Source organism: Neopelma chrysocephalum, unplaced genomic scaffold (assembly GCF_003984885.1).
Source record: "Neopelma chrysocephalum unplaced genomic scaffold, ASM398488v2 Primary Assembly neopelma1_43, whole genome shotgun sequence".
Lineage (NCBI taxonomy): Eukaryota > Metazoa > Chordata > Aves > Passeriformes > Pipridae > Neopelma > Neopelma chrysocephalum.
Genome location: NW_020897702.1, coordinates 10958877 through 10982055, shown reverse-complemented (window position 1 = coordinate 10982055; position 23179 = coordinate 10958877). Strand labels below are relative to the sequence as shown.

The window sequence follows — 23179 nt, the reverse complement described above, 5'->3', positions numbered from 1 at the left end:
CCAAAAAGGCAGGAACTCACAAGCTGCACCAACTATTAGATATTAAAAAGCTTGAAGAGAATGACTTTCTACCAAAATGTAACACATGGCTGATTATGGGGAAGCCTGAAGACTGTATTTTTTCTCAGAAACTAAAGGAGCAGGAGGCAAAGACTGTCAAAGCACTTGACGTTACCATAAATATCTAGGGTTAGTGGAAGGACATGAAAGGTAGTATTAGTCTCCAAATTCAACAGTGGCAGATAAGAGAAGGGAGTTTTCTTGGCTGCTGGAAAAGATATGAGCCATATTAGAGCTATAAATTATTAGTATCATCATAGTAGCAACAATATTGTTAATATAGAGTTACTTCCAGCAGACTAAGATCAAGACCCTGTTATGGCATGTGTTAACAAATCTAATGGTAAACAGACTGTTGTCCTAGGAGACCATATATTGAATAAATATCACCAAAATAATCTAAATTACCTTGGGATTCAGATAAAACTTACAATTCAGAGAGACTGGACACTGGATTGCTTTATAAGGCGAATCAATACATTTGTCATTACTCATATTCTTTGTACCCCAAATCGTGGGTAGATCCAAAAATACCACTTGGGCATCACATTTGTACTACAAGTCTGCCAGAACTGTGCTCCTTAACTTCACCGTAAAACTTCCACCTCTCTTCTTAGATACCTCTGAGCACCGCACCTTCTTCAGGGCTTTACTCTCACCTTCTGCCCCATCCCACATCCAGAACATCCAAAATACAGACTGATTGGACCCAATTACTCCTGATTCTGTCTTTGTAAGAGATAATAGTCATTTTCTGGCAGATTAAAACTGCTTTTCATCAGACATGCCATGGATTACTGCATACTGTGACAGAAGTCAAAATGGTGATAGTTTGATTTTCTGTGCATGCAGAATTATATATTCACAGTTCTTTTTTTGAGATTCTGCATACACAGCTAAGACACTTCTGCATGCATGCCTCTGGTGATTTTTTTCTTCTAAATGAGTACATCTATGATTAAATTATAATAGTTTTCTACTTAGCATTCTTAATGTTTAGACTGATTGATAGAAGAATATATTTTACTCCCATTACTTGAAAAAGCTCTCTTACTGAAAGTAAACAGTGATTAAAGAAACCATAAACATTGCTTCATTCTGAATTAAAGCTATTTCAGCTACTTCTTTTGTAGAAACTATGGAAAGGAGCAAGGCAGATGGGGCGCTGTTTCTGCATAAAATCTGCCCGTGGCACATATAATTTTTAAGTGTCTTCATATTTTAACAAGAAGCAACACAATTATCAGAATAGGTCTGGATCTCAATATGTTTTACTATGCCCTTCACTTCATTACCAGCATAAATAAAAGAAACCAAGCAGAGAGAAACTCAAAAACCCAAACCAAAATTAAGTTGCAATTAGTTATTACGAAAGGCTATCTTAGTATAACATCCTTTATTCTAGATCCTGCTTGATTATTGCAGAAGACAGCCAGGTGCTTAAGCACATTCCGAACAAAAAATAGAAATCTGACCAAAAAAGCCCCCACTGTTCTTGCCAAGAAGAATTAGAGGAGGATAATATTAGTGGATGTTCATGTAGACTGTCTCTTAGGACATGATCTTAGTCTTCTTGAAATTGCGCTAGTTTCATCAGTAACAGGACTGGGCTCCAATTTTTCATGCTGGATTTTGTTTCTGTGATTCTTTTCTTCTCATCCCTTTTTGATAGTTGGGAAATAAGTAAACCATATGAACAGATGAGATTTTGCTACACTAGTTTACATGCTGATCAATCATATCTGCTGCATGAGCCACCCCTCCCTTCCTCCCCTCCTTCCAAAATCACACAAAGAAAACCATCAGACTGTTTGTATATCATTAGTCACAATGACAAACAACACATTTCTCAATTCACTCCCCTCTTTGAACATAATAAGGTCTACACAAGGTTTTTGCACCTAACTTAACCGTAGATATACAATTCTAAAAAAAAACCCTAAAACTGGTGCTGGTTTCTGCTGTGCAGTGTAAGATCTAGGACAGACGTGCCCACAGCTTCTTGGAAGTCTTCCTCCTGGGTTGGCAAAGGAGCACGCCACAAGTGCCTGGGGACATCTTCAGTGATGTCTCTTTAAAACACGACTGTTGCTCTTAAAAGGTACTATGGCAGTGATTTGTAGTCCTCAGGATTCAAGGCGTTTCCTAAGCTGGGCACCATACGTTTATGCAAAACCCTTCTGCAAAAACTGCCATAATGACAACTGGCAAGATCGGAAAAAAACTGGAAAAGGAGCACAAAAAGCAGATCACTGCAACAATTATAAGTGATAGGAGAATATATAAAGAGCAAGTCACTGCATATTCACATCCGTTACAGTTTGCCAGTAGGTCTGAGGAAAAGGAAAATTTTTAATTAGACTAACTGCATTAAAAAAAAATCAAAATCCCTTTGGGCACAAAGTATTTTCATTGATCCTCTCTTTGCTGTGGCCAATTCACATTGCTGAGGTTTGGAAGTGGATTTTCTATGCCAGACTAGGGAGTGCAGGAAGGGCAGATGAAATACATTCTCCAGACCACTGGGACCAGAGCTTGTCTGCTGAAAGTGAACACCTTGAGGAAAATAGAGAAGGGGTACAACACTTCTGACTTAAACAATAGGCTTCCTTACTGCATGTTAGGCAGTAACTGAGATGTTAGGCCTGGACTCCATTTTTTAAAGAAGTCCATAAGTAGAATCACACCTACTTTATTACAAGTACTTTATAACAGAAATTAACACACATATATTGCAAAGCTCTTCTAGCAGCTGTGATGCTGCTGTGCTGTAAAGATGCTTACAAAAGACATCACACTGCTCCCTGCCTTAAAAGCTGCTAATAAAAGCAGACATTATTGTAAAGTGCATTCAGAGCATGTGGTGGAGCAAAATCAATGCTTGGTCTAACAGATCAAGGAAAACAATTCCTTGGCAAAGTAACTGTGATTTTCAGACCCCTATATGCATTTGAAATGCTACTAAAGTCAACACAAAAACTCCCTTGGGCTTTTGATGGAATCAAAAACCAAGAAAAAAAATGAAATGCAAAACCAAAACCTTGACCAAAGCATATTTAAAATGCAAGTAATATACACCTCACATTCTCTGGACACAGTGTTTTAGTATGAGAATCAGATGAAGGTGCACAAGGTCCCTTTAGTCGGTGTACATATTAGTGACAGAATTTTGCCAACCATCAAGATTTAAAAAGAAATGTCACTTCCGTTTAATGTTGTCTGAAAGAGCTATAGCTTCTTATATTTAAACATCAAAGGAGTTTAACATTTCCCAGCAAAACAATTAATCTTTAAAGGTAGAATAAAACTAGTATTATTCAACACAATGAGAGATTTAATAATATAGCATGAGGAAAAGAAGTAAGATTTGGGATCTCCCATTCTCAAACCTTACTGAAGAGGTGTTTTCAGGGCAGTTTTGTGACAACAGGCAGCAGTTAGCTACCTAATAAATAAATACCAAATAATTATTTAAATCTATGATCTACAGGTCATAAACACAACGTCATTAAAAAAAGGAAACAGAAAAATGGGGACAAGGGATAAATATTGATATATATCCAATAATCAACAAGTACATTATTGTCAGACAAGCAGTTCACAGATGATAAAACTGAAAGAGAGCATCATAAACATATAGGCTCTAGTCCATAGCCAAAATATACTAGATTAGAAACAATGGTTCTGCAAACAGCAGAACAAATGAAGATTGGTTACCTACTCTCTTTTTTTTGCTCAACTTCTGAGCTGAATTATGCTGAGATATTCTGTTATCTCTGCCTTTCTTCTTCCAAGTCATACCTCATAGCATTTGGCAACATCCCAAAGATCACTCCAGCGAAGAGGTCTTAGAGATGTTATGGCTGCAGTGTTTCACTGATCTCTTCAAGACCACGTAGTAAAACACTGGCAGAACCGGCGGAATAACCTAACATGATCAGCAAGCACCTGACCTTCAAGAGCTCATGGTGAGCATTTTCCAAGGCCATCTCCACTCTCAGTTTCAGACTGAGTATCTTAATAAGAGGGATCAGAGAGATCTATGGGAACCAGATGATGCCAAAATTGCCTTTCCTAAACGTTTAGTGTGAAGATCAGAGATCAGGAGATAACTGACAAAATGCGTATATGTATATATGCGTGTATCTATACACATATATTTGCGGTAACCAATACCTGCACATAAGAAAGAGATATGACACTTTGGCTATTTACTGGGAAACATTAATAACTTAACACAGAGGTATCTGCCAGCTTGATTCCAGCAGCAGTATGAAGCGTATGTTCATGAATCTGATTTCTTCTGGATGACTCCAGGGATAAGGAGCAAAACTAATTAAAATGACAACAAAAAAGTAATGGAATTATTTCTCCACTAAATTCAGGCATGAATTTAATTCTCCAGATGCTGTGTCAATGCTGCACTCTGAGAAGGACGTAACCAGATCTCAGGGGCTGTACATGGTATTTAAAGTATCTTTCAAATCAGTAAAATAATGAATGGAAAAGGAATGCAGAGAAAGGAGTTCTCAGCTGCATTAATTTCTAACCCTGTCTTTTGCCCAAAAATTTTTATATAACAAAAAAGTTAACACCTTTTCTTCAGTTTCATCCAGTGTGACAGCATATTTATGTGTTTGACAGGTATGAGAATCATTACTTGTCATCATTCATTATGGATACCAACCACTTCTCCTATACTCTGCTTTGAAGTACACACATACCAAAAAAGTAGAAAAACAGATCAGCAATTATATCAATTTATTCCACTTTGAATCTTAAACATCGAAAGGAGCACATCTGTCAATGCTCATTCAGTTGATAGAAAAGGTCGATGTGTACAGTAGGAGCAATTGCTAACAAAATATTGTCTAATCTTTCTGTCTTCGGTAGTTTTAATGTATCCTTCATATGGAACCTACATTTAGAAAAATTGAATGTTCAACTTAACAAAACAAGGCAATTAGAATATAAGATAAAGAAAGGAGGGTTAGAATAAACAATCTAACAGTTTTGGTGGCAACACTGCAAAGTTTTGAGCAATCTAGACAATTACTTAAAACAGCAGTAGTAGCAGCAAATGTACAATAAACATGTTCATTAGTGTGAGGGGAGGTTTTGTTTGAAGTCTTTTTTGGAAGTTTTTTTTTCTCCAAACTGTCCATTTTACATAAATAAAGGAAAAATTGCCAATTTAGAGGACAGATATGTACAGTTCAATTATAGGGGAGATAGTTTTCTGTGACCCTATAAAAAAATTCCAGGATTTTTCATTTGCAGCAACACCTTGGCATTATAATGTGTGTCAGAGAAAACTTCTATGAGACCCAGCAGCTGTTCCTCAATATTCTGAAGACATTCAGATCACAATCAGTCAGAAATATAGCATGGAAAATATATTTTTTTTAAACCAATGTTTTCATAAGTTCATATTCACTAAGCAGCATTTTTGATCTTGAGAGGCAGCTATTCATAGAGACTAAGGTGCAGGGAGTTCCTGTATTTTGCCAAAGGGATTTGAAGTCCCTTAACAGCACTTGGTGAAACCACTCAAGCCTCTGAGGCTCCATATGGACCTAAAAACTTGGAAGAAGACAAGTTTCACTGTATTCTATTTGTTTTCTAACGGGCATGAATAATATATGCAAAATTCACTCTCTCCCCTTTCAGGATTTTTTGTCCTAGTGGAGATAAAGTTGTGTGCATTTGATTGTCAAAAATTAAGTAATGGGCTATATCTAGTTATAGCTCGTGCCCTGCAGAAGAGCTGTGCCCAAAGAAAGGGATTTGGTTTTCTGATTTCAGGAACAAATATGACCTTTAAGGAAAGCCTGCTTTGTTCCAAAGGTAGAACTCTAATAAAAATTACTTTAAATTTTATTACTTATGTAAGTTCTTTAGAAGTGCCTTAAAACCAAACATATGACAAACATTTATTTTAAAAGGCCACTTATTTGCCTACTTTCCCTCATTCAAGAGTAAGTTGCAGAGTCAACAGTGTGCCAAGCTGACAGAGTACCAAGCTCCTTACCGAAGCGGCAGTCACAAGCCTTGTAGAAGTGTCACATTTCTGAGGACTGAAAATATGAATATTTTGCAATATTAAACAAGAAGAAAACTGAGCAAATCACCAAACCTGATAGTACAATGCTCATATACTTCTCTGTACAATTTTTCACATAATACAACAGCAGCCATTAAGAAACTGTCACTTCCAGGCAGTGAGACATCAAAGCTTTGCTGAACACTCCAAACCTGGGATAACTCATTTCAATTAATAGCTGACAAATGCTGAGCTTTGCTGTATCCAGTAAAGTCAGATATATATGACAAAAAATGTACTGATATGTAGAAAAAAAACAGGTAGTCCCTTCCATCTCATTCACTGGGGTTCTATCACCATATTTCCGGCCCGTAGTGTTGGCAGTACCTTTTTACTTCACGTCCTATATTTGTTATGCCACGTATAAGCTGTATCTGTTCTTTCACAGCCAGCTGTATAGCTGAGATGCAGCCGAAGCTGTCATCTCTACCTGTATCATGTGGACTTGTGCACTGTTCATATCCATCCTGAAACCTCCTGCAGACATTGTTTTCCCAGGCCTGTGCCTTTGACCACATCACCTCATCTATACATTGCTTACTGACCAACTCTACTCTGCCACATCAAATATATGGTACTTGTCCTGCCTTCCAAAGCCTGTATAATTTGTCATGGCTCACTCACAACTTCTTATGTGCTTCAAACTGTTGTTGCCTAAACTATGACCTATGATCTGCGATCCTTGACCACCATAGTTAGTCTGCTATTTAACTTAAAAAGATGCATCTCCCCATCAGCCCCTGAGGAACTCTGTTATGCTTCTTACACTCTTCTGCATATAATACCCATGGAAACTTTACACCACCCCCATTTTAGGAATTTCTTCCTTACATACAATATAAACCTACACTCTTTTCAGTTTAAAACTATTGTCTCTTGAATGGTCCCTACAGGCCACGGTAAAAAGTTTCTCTCCATCTTTCTTATAAGCCCCCTTTATGTGTTGAAAGGCTACAGTAAGGTCTCCCCTGAACCTTCTGTTCCCCAGGCTGCAAAACCCCAACTCTCTCAGCCTGTCTTCACAGGAGAGGTGTTCCACTCTCTGACCATTTTCAGGGCCTTTCTCTGGACTTGCTGTAACAGACTCATGTTTTTGTTTCTCTTTTTTGAGCTCGGGGCCTCAAATCTGGATGCAGTACTCTAGGTGGAGTCTTACCAGAGCAGAGTGGAGGGGGAGAACCACCTCCCTCTACTTGCTGGCCACACTTCTTTTGATGCGGCCCAGGATATGACTAACTTTCTGAGTTGTGAGTTCATCCTGCCAGGTCATGGTCAGTTTTTCATCCACCAGTACCCTAAAGTCCTTCCTTGCAAGGCTGCTCCCAACAGTTTGTAAATTTAACCTGACGCTGTTTGTGCTGGAGGGGACCCCTGGTGGCCTAGTGGTTAGGATGTGGCACTCTCACTGCTGCGACCCAGGTTCGATTTCCCGGTCCCCCAGGCAGATGGAGCTCGTTAGCCCTGTGAGGCCATCCATCTATGAGAAGGTCACTCTAAACAAACCTACGTCCTGAGGACCTCACTGCCATTGTCCAAGCTTGCTTGGCCCCAGCAGACGAACCTTAGGATTAAAGGGTGGGCTCAGTTCAGCGCATGCTGTGTCTTACCTAAAAAATCCATTGCGCAGGCTGGAAAGGTAAAAGACCTTTCCCAAAATCTTCGTTCGCGAAGACTGGCCATTAATTAATTAATAAATTATTAAAGTTTGTGTTGGATTCCATCTGGTCACAGTAACCTCCTCTTCTTTTTTCATTCTCACAGCATAAGGACAAAGAAGATGTCCAACTATATCGACGGCAGAGGATAAGACTAGTTTTTCTTTGCAGAGTGTGACCTAAGCAAATTCAGGATTGGGATGTGAACATGCTGAAGAGGGTCATATCTTTGCTGCCTGAAAATAAGGCATCTCACTAAACCTGTCACACAGGCTCCATTTATATTCAGTGAATTCAGAATCCATTAGGATGTTTATCTGCTGGCAGGAGCAGCTGAGTTGTCTCACTTTGGTATGCCCATTATTTGGTATGGCAATTCTCACCTTGAAGTAGGAGGCTGCAAGCAAGCACATGGGGCTGTTGCTTTCTCCAGCTCCTCTCTGGGAACTTTGGGGATCACCTATCCCCCTCCACTGAGGACCTGCTCACACCTAGGTAAGGACAAACAACTTTCTTTGCTTCAGGCTCCCTCATTACAGCTCAGTTCCTTGACCAAGACCATCACTGCATCTGATATGACTGAGAGGGCCCCGGACCTTAGAGATTGCTGCCACAAGTTTTAATCAGCTACTAGAATTTAATATCACTTCTATAATGACAGCAAGTCAGATTTGAGGAAAAATTAATCAGCTTCCTGGTCTGTCTGCCCTGCTGTCAATGTGCTGCCCTCGCTGGAGTAACAGGGGTTTCTCACACAAGAGTTGAAGTGAATGGTTTGTATTAAGTTTTAGTGAGAGGCAGAGATGTAAACCACCTCAGCAGTGCTTTGATCATGCCTAACTGAGGATGACAGAAATTTTTAAAAGATTTACTGTTCTTTTTGTTTTGGACAAGACCATGTTTCAACTTTTTTTTCCTCCTCTTGGTTAACTCAAAACGAGAGACATAGCACTTGTGCCTCCAACAAACATTTAACATAATCTGCTACAGGCACTTGACAACACTGACAACTTTACCTGACTTTGTAGAAGTGTGTTGTTTATGCCTCCTTTCCAAAAAACAGAAGATTTGATTATGCGTTCTCGCCTATCAGCACAACCTTGGATACTGCAGGTTCTTACCCAAACCCTTATTCCTTACCCAAACCCTCCTCAAACTAGCACAGCTTAAGAAGAACAAGGAGGTTAAAAACAGTAGGGGTTGATTTTTTTTTTCTCTGCTACCATTTGGTGCTGCTGTGGCATCACAAACCTTGGCTCTTTGTCTCATTTTAAATAAAGATAAATGTGATGGCCAGCCCCAATGCCATGTGATCATTCTTTACACAAGAAAAAAACCATCGGCATATATTTCAATTTCATGAGACAAAGTGCCTAGTTCATCTAAAATCTTTCCTGGGATGTGTATCAGAGTTACCTTGCCCCCAAATATTCAGCTGTAGATAAAGCCTCTGAGCACTTGAGGTTAGAAACAGACCTAAATGGGACACACACAAAAAAAGGACCCCCACCATCAGTGACCTCTGCTGTCTGGGTTTAACGGCAGGAGTGTGATTTCCAACTTCATGCTGCCAGTTTTGGGTATTCTGAGTACTATGATTTAGGAGTCAGGAATCTGTAAGGAGTGAACCAGAGACCCCAAATGCTGTAGCAGCCAATGATGCATGGGTGCATGCTTCAGTTCTTGTGCTGGAGGCAACATACCTCACATGGGGCTGCACATCACCCACCACTTGGAGAGGGAAGAGTAGAGTGTAGCGCTCCCTCCTGAGCAGTCACTTCCTCCTGGTGAGAACTGGTAAATACCATGCTTCCCCTACACAAAACAGCAATATTTTTCACTACTCAGTCAGCTGGGATGTCATAGAAAGCACATGCAGCCTTGTGTTTCCCATGGAAGCCCTGGAGTGATTGCAGGGAAAGTCTTCTTCAGCCTTGACCAGGAGATGCTCCATGTGGCTGCAGTCACAAGGACTCCGTGGAATATCCACTACGCACAGATAAACACACAGCTTTTCTGTTGGGTGTGTGTAAGAGGGGCACAAGAAAACCTGTTTGTTTTTTTTCAGAAATTCAGCCCCTCATCCACACCACCAACCACCTGACAGATTTCAAGTTTCCATCAAAATACAGAGAAGCTACAGATACTCAAAAAAAAAGTCGTCACATTTATCAAGATCAGAAAACAAACATTTTCTTCTCCAATTTTATCCTCAGAACTTCCTGAAATTTTCTGTTCATCATTTTCCCAGAGAAAATAATTAAAATAATATGGCTTAGGGCAGATATTCATCTTGGAAAAACTCATCCCAAGCTGTCAAAGTGTACTACAGTCATTATTCTTGGGGGAAAAAAAAAAAAGAAGGGAGTGAATGAAGTCTTCATAAGAGATGTTATTCTTAAGGGTGCTTAATGGGACTGTGAGCCGACGTGAGCTGAGCCGATCCTTCCTTCTAAAACATGCCCCTGCATGGTGGGTGGTGTGCCAGCCAGCCCTGGAATGTGCTGAGTGGTGGCTGCCCCTGGGAGCATGGTGGTCAGCACCTGAGCTCTCTCTCCAAACACAGAATTAAAAAGATAAGCTCAAGGCCACGGTAGTTAATCAAGTCCAGCTTTAAAGGCAGATGGATATGAGCAGTAATCCTCCAGATATTTTTTAACAGCACTATAAATATTTGTCAAGGAGCTTCCCTGATCCATCTCTACCATATACCCCATCTGCTTTGGTGTGACACAAGGGTTTATCAGCACTCCTCCTGGAAAAGTGTGTAACTGCGTCATGGCTCATCTCCAGTAATACAGACAGACCCTGAAAGACTAACAATAAAACTTTAATCTCATATCTCATAGTACACTTGTTTTTCCCCTCAACTTTTCTTGTTCCCTCTCACCCTCTCTCTACCCATAAACGCATACAACTCATTAATGTAATCTTATATAAACTTTAAAAATAAGACCCAACGTGAAATGCTGATCACATTACGATATTCAGATTTCTCAGATTAAAACTGAATAAAATGAGCACACATCCACACATCCACACAGGTACTCCCAGAGAATACAATTTTAACTGAAAGATGCCTTCATATTTCACTTCCTGCAAGGATATAGTTCTAAATGTTATAAGTAGAAAACCCTGCATTACTAATATACCTTTTTGAAACTCTTCAGTCACTGATGCTTTTGCCCTTGAAGGTCAATCATTTAAGAAGACAATATTTTGTCTTTTCAGAGCACTATATATCACAAGCAGCGTTGAAGAAAGAACTTCACTGAAAGCCCTTGATGAAACATTCCTCTGAAAAAACCCCAAAATCAATAAAATCTTTGAAGTGTTGCTCTGAAGTACAACTGGTCTCATTTTCTGATGTGGCAGCATAAAACTCACTTCTGAGAAATTTTTGCTGAAAGAAATAAGTAGGATTTGTCTTATATGACAGGAAAGCCACAAAAAATCAATAGAAAATGTGTACCATCTTTTAGATAAATGCAGTAAACAATTCCAAAAAATTAATGACAGACAAATTCTCGAATTCAGTGAGGTATGTGTTCCACATCTACCTGGAATTTTGGATTGGGGGAAGAGAGACCTGAGCTCCCTGTTCCCAGGATTCTGACAATTGTCTTGGAAAGAGAGTTGAAGGGGTCTGCTGGTAGTGTCTGCAGCCTCCCCTGCTTTCCCACCAGCACCGGTGTGGCTCAGGACGATGACACGCATCCCACAGGAGAGGGCACACCCAAGCCCACAGCAGTCTGCTACAGCAGATAAAGTCAGTCTGTGCTTAAAAAATGGCAGGTTTTAACAGCATGCATCATTACTGTTAATTGTACTCAGCAGGGGCTCAGCAGGGCCCATGCCCATATTGCATTCATCAGTTTGTACAAAAGCTAACAAGCTTTAGCTTCCACATGTGCAAAAGCACATTGTGTACTTGGCACAAACCCAAGGAAGTTGTAGAAAGGTGAGGGTCAACCCCTTCTAGTGACAGGGCAAAAGGAAATGGAGTTAAGCTGCACCAAGAGAGGTTTAGGTTGGACATTAGGAAGAATTTCTTCACTGAAAGAGTTTCCAAGCATTGGAATGGTCTTCCCAGGGAAATGGTCAAGTCACCATCCCTGGAGGTGTTCAAGAAACAACTGGACATGGCACTTAGTGCTATGGCCTAGTTGGCAAGGTCTTTTTCAACCTTAATGATTCTATGAATCTGTGATTTGCACCAATGACCTCCTTAGGTATTTATTCTACCCTTCACTAGAGTGCTATGATATTTATGGAATTGTATAATTCTAATTAATCCTAATCAATAACTAAAGCCCACACAGGCCACTAGAGTAATTGGGAATCACTGATAGGGCTGCAAAAGACTTTGTCATCCTTTCTCACATAAAAATTGTTAAGATACAATGTGCAATTCAATGTGTACAGCTCACCATTTCTGTTCAGAATTTCAGTAACATCTTCCCCTGTTTCCAGGACTATCGCACCACTTAAAGGATACTCATAAGCATCAAAGTAACGTTTCAGCTAATTCAAATAACACATTTTTGTGTTGCATTGGTAAGAAAGGTTGTTGACTTAAGATGGTATTTTTTGTTCATGTCTCCACCTCAAGAAGTTTTCACTCAGTTGTTCTTCTTCTTTTTTCTTTTAATAACATATTTTTTTATGTGTTCAAGCATCTTTGTGAGATTGTTATTCAAAAGACATTCCTGGAGCAAAGGTTAAAAGAAATTAGAAGATGAGACTTGTGCCATTTTCTCACAAGCATCCATCAAAAGGTGAACAAATCAAATACTCTGAACACTTCCAAGGGACTGTGGGCAATGCCTACAATGCCCCTAAATACAGACCACTGCCCTGTCTGTGTCTCGCAGCTCCCACCTCTGAAGTCTCCTGCTGAAGAGCTGCTTCCACTCCCCCTTTTGTGTTGCACATCTTTTTTTTTATTTTGAAACATAATTCAGCACCACTCCCACGCTGAAATAGTCTGTGCAACCTCAGAATTAAACAATTTGCAGTACACAAAGACACTGGCAGCATCCACATGTCAGTGACACACCAGGCTTACAACAAAACACAAAGCGTCCCTCCCTCAAACCAGAGTCATGTCACTCTGACTTCAGGCAAACATTAATGTTAGGAACTATTAACTTTGCTAAGTTAATTATGCATTGAGTGTTATTCTTGGAAATATTCTTATTTGTAATCTTGCATTGTATAATGTTATACTCAGGATTCTATGATTTTCAGAATGGTGTGAAATCAGACTTTGAACACAATCATTACAAAACCAGAATAGCCATCTTTATATTTCCTCAATTTGGAGATAAATAATTGCAAATAGTAGAGAAGAAACAGATAGGCAATCACAGCAAGCAGAAGCAGATATGGTCTCTGCTTAAATTGTTGCTGACTCACGTCACCAAAACACCACTTGTGCCAAAAATGAGACAACATCCCACTCTTCCATGAGCTATGAAATGTCATGCAATCAGACAAAATTATAGGAATTATGCTGATATTATCATGAAATCTCAAAGTTTTAAATTACGAATGTCCTAATGTCATGACTACCAAAATAGTACAGGGCTAATTTGTAAAAGAGAAGTCCACAAAGGCATTCATGGGCCTAGTAAGATCTCCAGGGTCATGCAAGTGGTTTTCAGTACCTTCTAAATGATCTTTAAATGGCTAATCTTTTAATGATCTCTAAAAACCTTTTACAATCTTTTGCAATATTAGAGGGTCCTGACATGGTTAATTGACAACAGCTATTCTGAAGTCATGTGAAAGATCTCTCAACATCCCCATTCCCGTTCATCCATAATAATGGGCTCCAGACTGCACTAACAGTTTTTGTGCCTCAGAACAGTTCCTAAAATGTTCAAAATAATCAGTGTATTACTCTCCAGGTACATACATGTGTGGGTGATATAGGGGATCTCAGTGTCTTTTACCCCTTTTCATTCTCCTGTGAGTCACAAACCAGGTTGATGTCTTCATTAATATATTGCAGGCCACTAACAGATGCCATGAAATGCAGCCTCAAGTGAGAGAGAAACAAACAAACTTTCTGAGACATTGGCAATTAGTTTTGAAAGATTATGTATATCTAGCAGGCTTCCAAAAAAAAGAGAAAAAGGAAAATGTTGCCTCTGTCTTTCAAAAAGAGAAGTAACAAGTACCCAAAGAGCAAAGCAATGTGCCTCTGGACCTTCCAAAGGCAGGCAGCCAAGTCCCTAGCCCTCTAAACCCACTGGGTGAACATACTACTTGAGTGTCCTGTTGAAGGAGTATTAGAAGAGCAGAAAATTGCTAAACTACTCACGGGACAGTGACCAAACTGTGACATGGAAGAACAGCCTCTTTCTGCCTCATGATTGCTTTTGCAAAAAACAATGGAGAACCTGAAAGTTCATTTGCAATGTAGAAAATCACATCCAAGGGGAACAATACTGTCTCCCCAAGAATAGTGCTCCATGTGAAGCGCTTGGCTTTGTTTTTAACTCATTTAATAATTTATAAAGATTACCAATGATATACCTAACCAGAATTTTACCTTATCAGGTGACAGAAACCCACAAGTCTGTCACTGTGAACCATATGTTACACATAGCTGGCAATTCCTCTGCTTATAAAACTGATGCTGCCTTTTAAGAGCCCTTGCTGAAGTCATGTGATGAGGCTGTTACTTCATGACTGAATAATGCAGTTTTATGGCTTGTGAATTCCCTGCTGAATGGCTTGATGTGAACTCGTGGAAAACAGAGAGAGGCAGAATGGCTGAAGAAGACAACTGCTGCAGAAATCTGCCATGCCACTGCCCAGAGGCAACTTCACATTCTCTCTTACCAAAGGCTGAGTCTGCAGCTTCAGAAGGCACTAGAGATTTGAAAAATATTTTAGGATGTATGACAAAAATTGTGCAATGTGTTTCTGTTTCCCACATTGGTTTGAGAGTAGGAAGAGGGCATTCAGCGGCTATGCTGACTGTGTTTGGTTCATCAAGTAACATTCGGCTCTCTAAAGTTATTTCAATAGACCTGACATTGCTGCAGGTCAGATCTGAGCCTCTGGATTTTCTTGGATTGTAAAAGCACTCTGTTATTAAAGTTTCCTTTCATAATAGGAAACTAAGGTCCTGGAAAAAATACTAGCAGAAAAACTCAAACTATTTATAAGGAAAAGTAAATGCTTTATTGCAAAAAAGTAAAGAATTGAAAGAGAAACTGTAATACAGCATTGCAGCATAGAAATGCATGAAATTGAATGGAGTATTACAGCATAATAGAGAGAAGAATTCACAGAGAAACATGGCAAAGAAAACTACAAAGTATAAAACATTAAACTGTATTTCTATGGTACATATTAAGCTCCAGGGTACATTGGGGCATACATATTCACATATGCCTAAACAAGAGTCTGGAGAAAGTTACTTTTGTCAATTAAAGGCAGATTTTTCTGTCACCAGGGCTGAAGTGGTCATTTTATTCCCTGCCAAACTACAGATTGCTTTGAAAGAAAAAAAGGTTTCTTTTCTATTATGGTGACTCTAAAACAGTTACAGCTGTGTAACAAAACAGATGTGGGATGGCAGAAGTGGAGGAAAGTTCACTGGATCAAATGTAAAGGAAATAATTTTGAGGCAATGCGCTATTCTGGAACTTGGAGTCAGTGCAGAAATGCTGAAATCTTTAGTGTGTACTCCCCCTTCCCAATGGCACGATCTGCTGACAAATGCACGTGATGTTGAATTGTATCCGCTTGTGCCTGGAAGGCACTGATGTTGCGTGTGCTGCTGTGATGCTTTGAATTTTAATGCTGCCCTATCACAAGAAGAAATGGACACAGGGATCCTTATCATGATGGTGTCCTGCCCCTCCCTCATATAATTTTCTTCACCTTTTTTGTTTCCTGCAGTCAAATTGGATACCTGTAAACGAAGAAAAGCAGTCTTCCCTTTCCATTTTCCATTACCTTGTTGGGTATACCCCATCTATTATACAGAATACTTATTCACTGTATAATCAGAGTACTTATTCACAGTTAACACTCTGGTCACTGGAGCTCCAGGAAACATATTTGAACTATCTTTAAATTAGCTGTCTCAGTACCGATAGCCAGCTAGCTATCCTAACACAGAGCACAGCAGAGCATGCTGAATATTGTAGCGGCTTGAAAGTTACCACAGGTATTTCTAAGAGACCTTCAATCTCAGCAGCATTTGCAATTAGGGGCTCTTATCTTTTCATATTTATTGTAACTATTATAAGCTCAGAAAGGAAGAATGGAGGATAATGAAACAGAGAAAGAGAAGGAGGGATGAAAACCAACATGAATTAGCTGAAGGAAGAAAACGAAAAACAGACTCCTTCATCTCTTAAGTCATTCAGGTTATTAAGTAGCATTTTTACCATATTACCATGTAAAACAATCTTTTGGCCTAGGTCTGCTCAAATTGAAGTCAACAGCTAAAAAAATAAAGAACCCCAAACAAACTAAATGAATGGGATGACACTATCAGGTAAAGAGATTTCTCAGGGCTTGAAACTACGTAGAAATGTGATGACAAATGCTAGAAATTTTGAAAAGTCATTACTTTGACTAAAGCTTAGGGCTCTGAAAGAAACTAAATTTGCAGTTACGTAATTGTCTCTTACATATTTGCTGAAATTTTCCCAGGAAAGCAAGAAAGCTCATGCTTGCTTTTGCATGTGAGAGGGATGTAGTCCTGATCAGTAGGATGGAGGGATATGAAGGAAGTCCTCAGGTATGATGCAAGCAACATCTAACACTACTGTTTATTTCTTCAAGATAAGGACATTTCCAAGTTATTAATGCTGTGAAATTGCCCACATTTGGAAGGTCATATAAGGCATCATATATAAAACAGAAAGAAGATCAGCAAAATGACAACTCAACTTACAAAACAAACTTTGAAATTTCTTACTGGTAAGTCTTGGTTGACTTAAACCACTGAGTGACCCAGTATTCTGGATAAGAGATCTTCACGAAAGGGAGTATACACAGAAAGATGAGCTGTCAGTCAGTTCTTTCTAATCCTGTTTTGAGACTTTGATCTATCTACTTTTCTTAAAGAAATATTCCTCCTAATGCATTTTCAATATTTCTTGCATTTAATCTTCATTTTCATCTGAATTGTTTCCCAGATAATTCATCTGATCCATATATTATGAAGCCAAGAATTACCAGAATATATTACGAAATATCTGGAAGACTTGAACAATAATGATACCGGAAAAAGTTGTTTGAATTATATCTCAGAACTTGCACAAAGCCTCAAAACTTGTGTAAACCTACATTAAACTGAACAGTCTTCACATTCCAGTGGATTACCACATGTCAAAGGTCTTGTACAACTGAAGTAGAGATATGGAATAAAAATGAGACCAAAAGCCAAAGTCTATCATAAAAGATTTGGTTTTAAAAAGAAATATTGCTATAAATACCCATGAAAAGAATTCCTGGCAAGTACTCACCAGAGGGAGTGCCACAGATCTAGGAAGAGATACTAAAGCCGAATGTTGAAGCATAATTTTCTAGGAGAGATCAGATTTTTTTCTCTCTGTAGCCTCTAGAGACAGAAAGTGAGTTTGATCATGTAAAAAGACTGTGATCAAAAGCTTGGATAGTCATAAAAGTGCTCTGGGGTAAAGGGATGATATTGACTAACAACATTTAGTGTTGTACTATAGTCTGCACAGCTTCTTATTAATAACAAATTTACTTACCTGAATATATCCAGGTAATATTCAAACATTGTCCCCAGCTTCACCAAAGCCACTCAACTGAGGTCCATGAGTTCAGTCAGATGCAGAAAAAGCCAGGATTATGTCACTTAATGTAACCCATCACTTATGAACCATGCTAACATCTACTTGCAATAAAAGAAATATATGGAAATATCTAAATCGGCTGTTAGTGGTTAAATTTTTATATAAAATTATCTTTCCCTTTTGGAGAAATTAGTCTTTTTCAAACTAATGCAACATATTCACGGATGACTATTTTTGTCCTCAGAGAGCATGAACCACCTTAATTAATTAAAGCTGGTTTTCCACTCACTCAAGTTTTTAGTCTACTGCTGTGCTAGCCAACTGAGAAGTGACACACTGACATTAAGAAACTAATTATATCACCACCAGCATTTTCTGAAAAAACTAAGAGTCAAACACTGGGTTTTCCTTAGGAAAGAATGCAGGTCTAGGAAAGAAAGTGGACCTAAACCTGGTAAAAGCAGTATTAGATGCAAGAATTGAGGCATTTCTCTTCCCAAAGCCAGATTTCAGGAAGACATTCCCATAGTGGTACAGGTAAAAGGCCAGAAAAAGATCAATGTGACAAGCACATACAAAAGACAACAGAACCAACTTAACTTCTCTGCACTGTGAGGGAACAAAACTATGATTTTTGTTATGTCCTTAAATTTAACATATCTTTAAAAGGGATTTTCAGAAAGAATGGTAGTCATATGTTCCACATTCAAAGCCAGATTGCCTCCAAATGACGTTAAAAATTTTGGCCAGGAGTAGCTATACTGTGGTTCTGCTACTACAGGTGCCACTGCATAGAAATATAGGATAATACTTAGTGAATGAGAGAAGGAATGTTCTTGCCATGGCATCTACAAAAACAGAGTAGGTCACAATACAACTCTTCTGGACCAAGACTTGTGGAATGGTGATGTGAACTTTCACTCATTCAAGAAAAAAAAATAGTGTAACAAATAAAAGGTACCAATTATTTGAGAAAAGGTAACTCACTTCACAGATAAGCTTTAAAACTCCTATGTTTGAGGGTTACTGAGTGATGTCCAGCTCTGCTGGACTTGATCTTTATCAACAAGAAATGATGAGAGGGGCAAAGGCCGGTAGCAGTCTCAGCTGCAGGATCATGAAATGATGGAGTTCAGACTACTGAGAAGATGGAACATGGCAAGCAGTAGGATGACAGCCCTGGACTTCAGGAAAACAGACTTTGACCTGTTAGAGGATCTGTTTGGAAGAACTCCATGGGATACCATCCTGGAGCAAAGAGGGGTTCAAGAGCAGGTTGACTTTCAAGGATCACCTCCTCTGAGCTCAAGACTGGTCCATTCCTAAAAAGCAGGAAGTCAAGCACAAGTTCAGGCAGCCTCCATGGATGAATAAGGTCCTGCTGACTGAACTCAAACATAAAAAGGAAGCATACAAGATGTGGAAGAAGGGACAAGAGAAATGTAGAAAGAATCTGAGCATTCAGGGATGGGGTTGGGAAAACCAAAGCCCATCTGGTGATAGGCAACAAGAGTTTCCACAAGTATACACACAACAGAAAGAAGACTAGGGAAAATGCAAGCCTACTGCTGAATAAGAGTGGAGACCTGCTGACGAAGGGCAAGGAAGCAACTGCATTTTCCATCTATAAACTAATGAAGTATACATTAGGTAAATGGACAGTGAGTTGGACTAAAAACTCTCAGGCTTGCAGGGTTGTGGTCAATGACATGAAATCCAGACTGGGCTGAAAGCCAGTCAGTAGTAGTGCACCCTGTAGGGTTACACTGGGATCTACTAAATACTGTTTAGCATCCTCATTAATTACCTGTATGATGGAAAAGAGTGCATCCTCAGCAAGTTTGCAGATATAAAATTGGGAGGAGTGGCTGATACATCAGATGGATATGCTGCCATTCAGAAGGACCTCAAGAAGATGGAGAAATGGGCTGACAAGGACCTCATAAAGCTCAATAAACTGAAATTACAAGTCCTGTGTGTGGGAAGGAATAATGTCAAACACCAGGACAGACTGTAATCAAACAGCTGCAAAGCAGCTCTTCAGAGAAGGATTTGTGAGTCCTGGTGAACACCAAGTTCAACATATGCCACCCAGGTGTTCCTGTGACAAAGGCCAACAGCCTCCTGGCCCCCATCAGGCAGAGCACTGCCAGCAGGTGGCCCTGCCCCTCTGCTCAGCACTGCTAAGACACATCTAGAGTGCTGTGTCCACTTCTGGGGTCCTTAGTATAATGGAGACATGGACATACTGAGACAGTCCAGCAAAGGTCCACAAAGATGAATAAGGTCTTAAAGCATCTGTCATATGATGAGAAGCTGTGAGAGCTGCTACTGTTCAGCCGGAGAAGAGAAAGCTCTGGGGGATCTTATCAATGTATATAAATACCTGGTGGGGATGTAAAGAAGATGGAACCAGAGTCTTAGTAGTGCACAAAGAAAAAGAGGTAATGGGCACAAACTGAAATGCATGGAATTTCATTTAGACATCATAAAACACACTTATTTAGTCTTAAGAATGGTCAAATCATATAAAGGGTTTCCCACAGAAATTGTGGAGTTTTATCATTATAAATATTCAAAATACAACTGGTCACAGTCCTAGGTAACCTATTCTAGTTGACCTTTTGAGCACTGGAGTTGGCCTTTATAACTTTCAGAGATGCCTTTGGGCCTAAGCTATTCTGTGACTATGTGATTCTGTTTTTCATAGTATCCTGATACTTGGCTTCCTACAGTGTGAAAATACACAGCATTTTAAGTATACAACTGCAAAAAGTGCATACATGCTTGCATATACATAAGTAGAAGAGCAAATGCCTTTAGGCACACAATACTGTGTGGAAGCTGTACCAAAATCTCTGTTCTTTGTTCAAGAGAGAGAATTGACACAAGTCCCTAAAGAGCAGAAAAGCAGTTATCCCTTATTCGTAATTCTTCAATCAAAGGAAAAGAATGAAAGTGTGATGTGCATGCTGCACAGATCAGGAATGTTGGGAAGCATGAGCCAGCAAGCAAACCACATCTGTACTCCTGGTGTATCATTTACACTGCTCATGGCTGGAATGTGCTAGAGCAGCATGGCCCAATTGGCAGCTGGCACATCAAACCCAGTGCCTACATTCAGCCGGCTGCCTTTCCCCTGGGCAGCACAAAGAATGGCTGGCTGAGAAGCCAAACGCCTCCTCCCACGCCGGCTCACAGGCCCCCAGGCTCTGCTGGCTGGCTCAGAGGGAACAGATGGGAAGTAGTCACTATTTTTGGGACGGAGAGAGAGGGAATATTCCTTGGTTGCCAGTTGGGTGTGCACTGTACCTAAGGAGGGAAAAGGTATGAATGGGTTGCTGTTGCCTGCTGCTGCCTTGAGGTGGTGGGGAAGGCAGGTGCTTTGTGCAGGGAGTGTGAATATTGGAAGATGATGTTAGAAGAGTATGTGGTGTTTCAGATAGCCCTCTCTGAGATAACACAGAATGGATCCAGCTGTCCAGATCACTCTGCACTCTGATTTGTGCATCTCCACAAATCCCTTCCAATAGCATTCGTGATGAAATGCCTAGTTTCTAGTATCACAGTCCTGTGCTATCTAATTCCCCACCTTCCCACGTCAGACGTGAGCATACCACCTCCCTGCCCTGGTTGATGCCCATCTTCTCTGGTACATGCACAGCTGCAGCCACTCTGCCATGCAGTCATGTGTTGGAGATCACAAGGACAGAGCTACCAGTCTGGCAAGCATCTTCCAAGCCTGGATGTTCCTTCCTTATGTATTCACTTCTTTGGCATGTGATATTGTTTAAGCACCTCCAATGCTTTAACTGAATCCTGTAAACAGGAAGAATCCTATAAATAGGAAGAAGAGGTATTAACGTTTTGTCTAGCCATAGACTGTTAATAACTTTTACTGGCAGTTTCCTGTCATCTCAAGTCAATTTTTCGGGTTAATTTTACTTTACTACTGTTACATAAAATGACGAGGTAATTTTCCACCAATAAATGCAAACTTACCAAGATGCACAGACACGTGTAGTATTAGACAATGAGACACGGCATCAGAATTTATATTAAAATATAGTTAGTAACTTGGCTGACCCAAGAGAGAATGTGTTGAACACTGATAAGCAAAGTAAAATGTATTTGATGTTCCCATTCTATGCACTCACTGTACCATAATGACACACATGTACAGAAATGCCCATGCTAGCCTTACCACTCCTAGGCAGGGCAGCACTCTGGCTGAATGCATAACATTGCTTTCAAAACAAAGGCAAACTCCAGGTCCTAAATCCAACTTGCTTATAAGACAGATTCACAAAGCTAATTCCCCAGAGACTCTGAAGTGAGGTGCCCATCTGCTCTTCTCAACTGGAGAGATATTTTCACAATGATAAACAGCTGCTTGAAAAACTCTAAGAGACAGTAACTGAGAACAATATAAATGAAAACAAGTTATATCAGAAAAGTCACTCCAAAACCCCATGTATTTCTGATAACAAATCAAAGGGCCTGCCTGAGAAGTACCCTCTCCAGCTAGTGGCCCATAATAGCACCCCTAATCCCCTAGGATTCACAGATCCAGGGAACATATTCTACCCCACAGGGAAATTATCTGTCTGTAATAAATGCAGGATGCTAGACAGATGGGGAATTAAGGCCACAAAAAAGACATTGAGTTTTGTGTGGCTATCTGCCTTGTTTGGCAGCACAACTGTTATGCCAGACAGGGTGAGGTGGCCTCAGCTGTCAGGAAGGGGAGAGTCCCTGCAGAAGGTGTCTGGCAACAGCTGGGAAACGTCTCCACACTTTCTACCCCATGATAAGCCAGCAATAAAACAATACTTTGTAAACCAAGTAAATACCTGGATTTAGCGTGGACTTTCCTTCCAGTGACCCCTGCTGTGTTGTACAATGATGGGAAAGTGTCACAGTGTTCATTTTACATGAGGGAAACTGGCAGCACCACTAATGGCAGTGATGGAAATTAAATCTGAAGTTACAACACTGTTTCCACGGTGATCTAAGAAGTTTTACCACTTACATCACTGAAGTCAAATTTCACTTAGATCTTCTGCACGTTCCTTTCAACCTCTTTTTTGGTATGAATTTGCTTTTAGGTTTTTTAAGGTATGGGAATAGATGTTCCCTTCGATTCCTTTTAGGAATGCCCATTTCTTTGTTACAAACACACTCACTATACACCAGGGAAACAAAGACCAGTTTTGTCGTTCTGAATTCAGGAGTTCTAAAGTGTATATAGAGAAAGATGAAGACTGAGAAGCTGAGAAAAGAAAAATAGTCTGAAATGCAAAATAATAATCCACAAAAATTGATTAACTGCTTTTGCCTGTATTTAAACTGGCAATGTGCATGGAATACAATGCAACCTTTCTCTGTGGTATCCCCAGAACACTACCTCCTGGATCTGCTCAAAGACACCTGTACCCCTAAAGGTACTATCATTCCTTTGAGCAACATACAGCCACATCATATCAGCATAAGCTAATTAATTTCCAGCCACCAAAATGCTTTTAAGAAGGCTGTAGGGAGCAAACCTTACAGAAGGAATCTCC

The 23179-nt window shown here is 39.8% G+C and overlaps 1 protein-coding gene across 5 annotated transcripts in view; it reads right to left on the bottom strand.

The window, feature by feature from the left end:
* Positions 1–23179, bottom strand: part of PDGFD (platelet derived growth factor D) — a 141809-nt gene that overhangs the window by 78143 nt on the left and 40487 nt on the right. The window contains exon 1 of one of the 5 annotated variants that reach the window (XM_027677334.1): positions 4276–4300. The exons of the other annotated variants lie outside the window; for them this stretch is intronic. Within the exon in view, the coding sequence (XP_027533135.1) occupies positions 4276–4285 (10 nt within the window). The 5' untranslated portion in view covers positions 4286–4300. Of the gene's footprint in view, positions 1–4275; positions 4301–23179 lie in introns of those variants that run through there. 5 annotated transcript variants of the gene reach the window in all.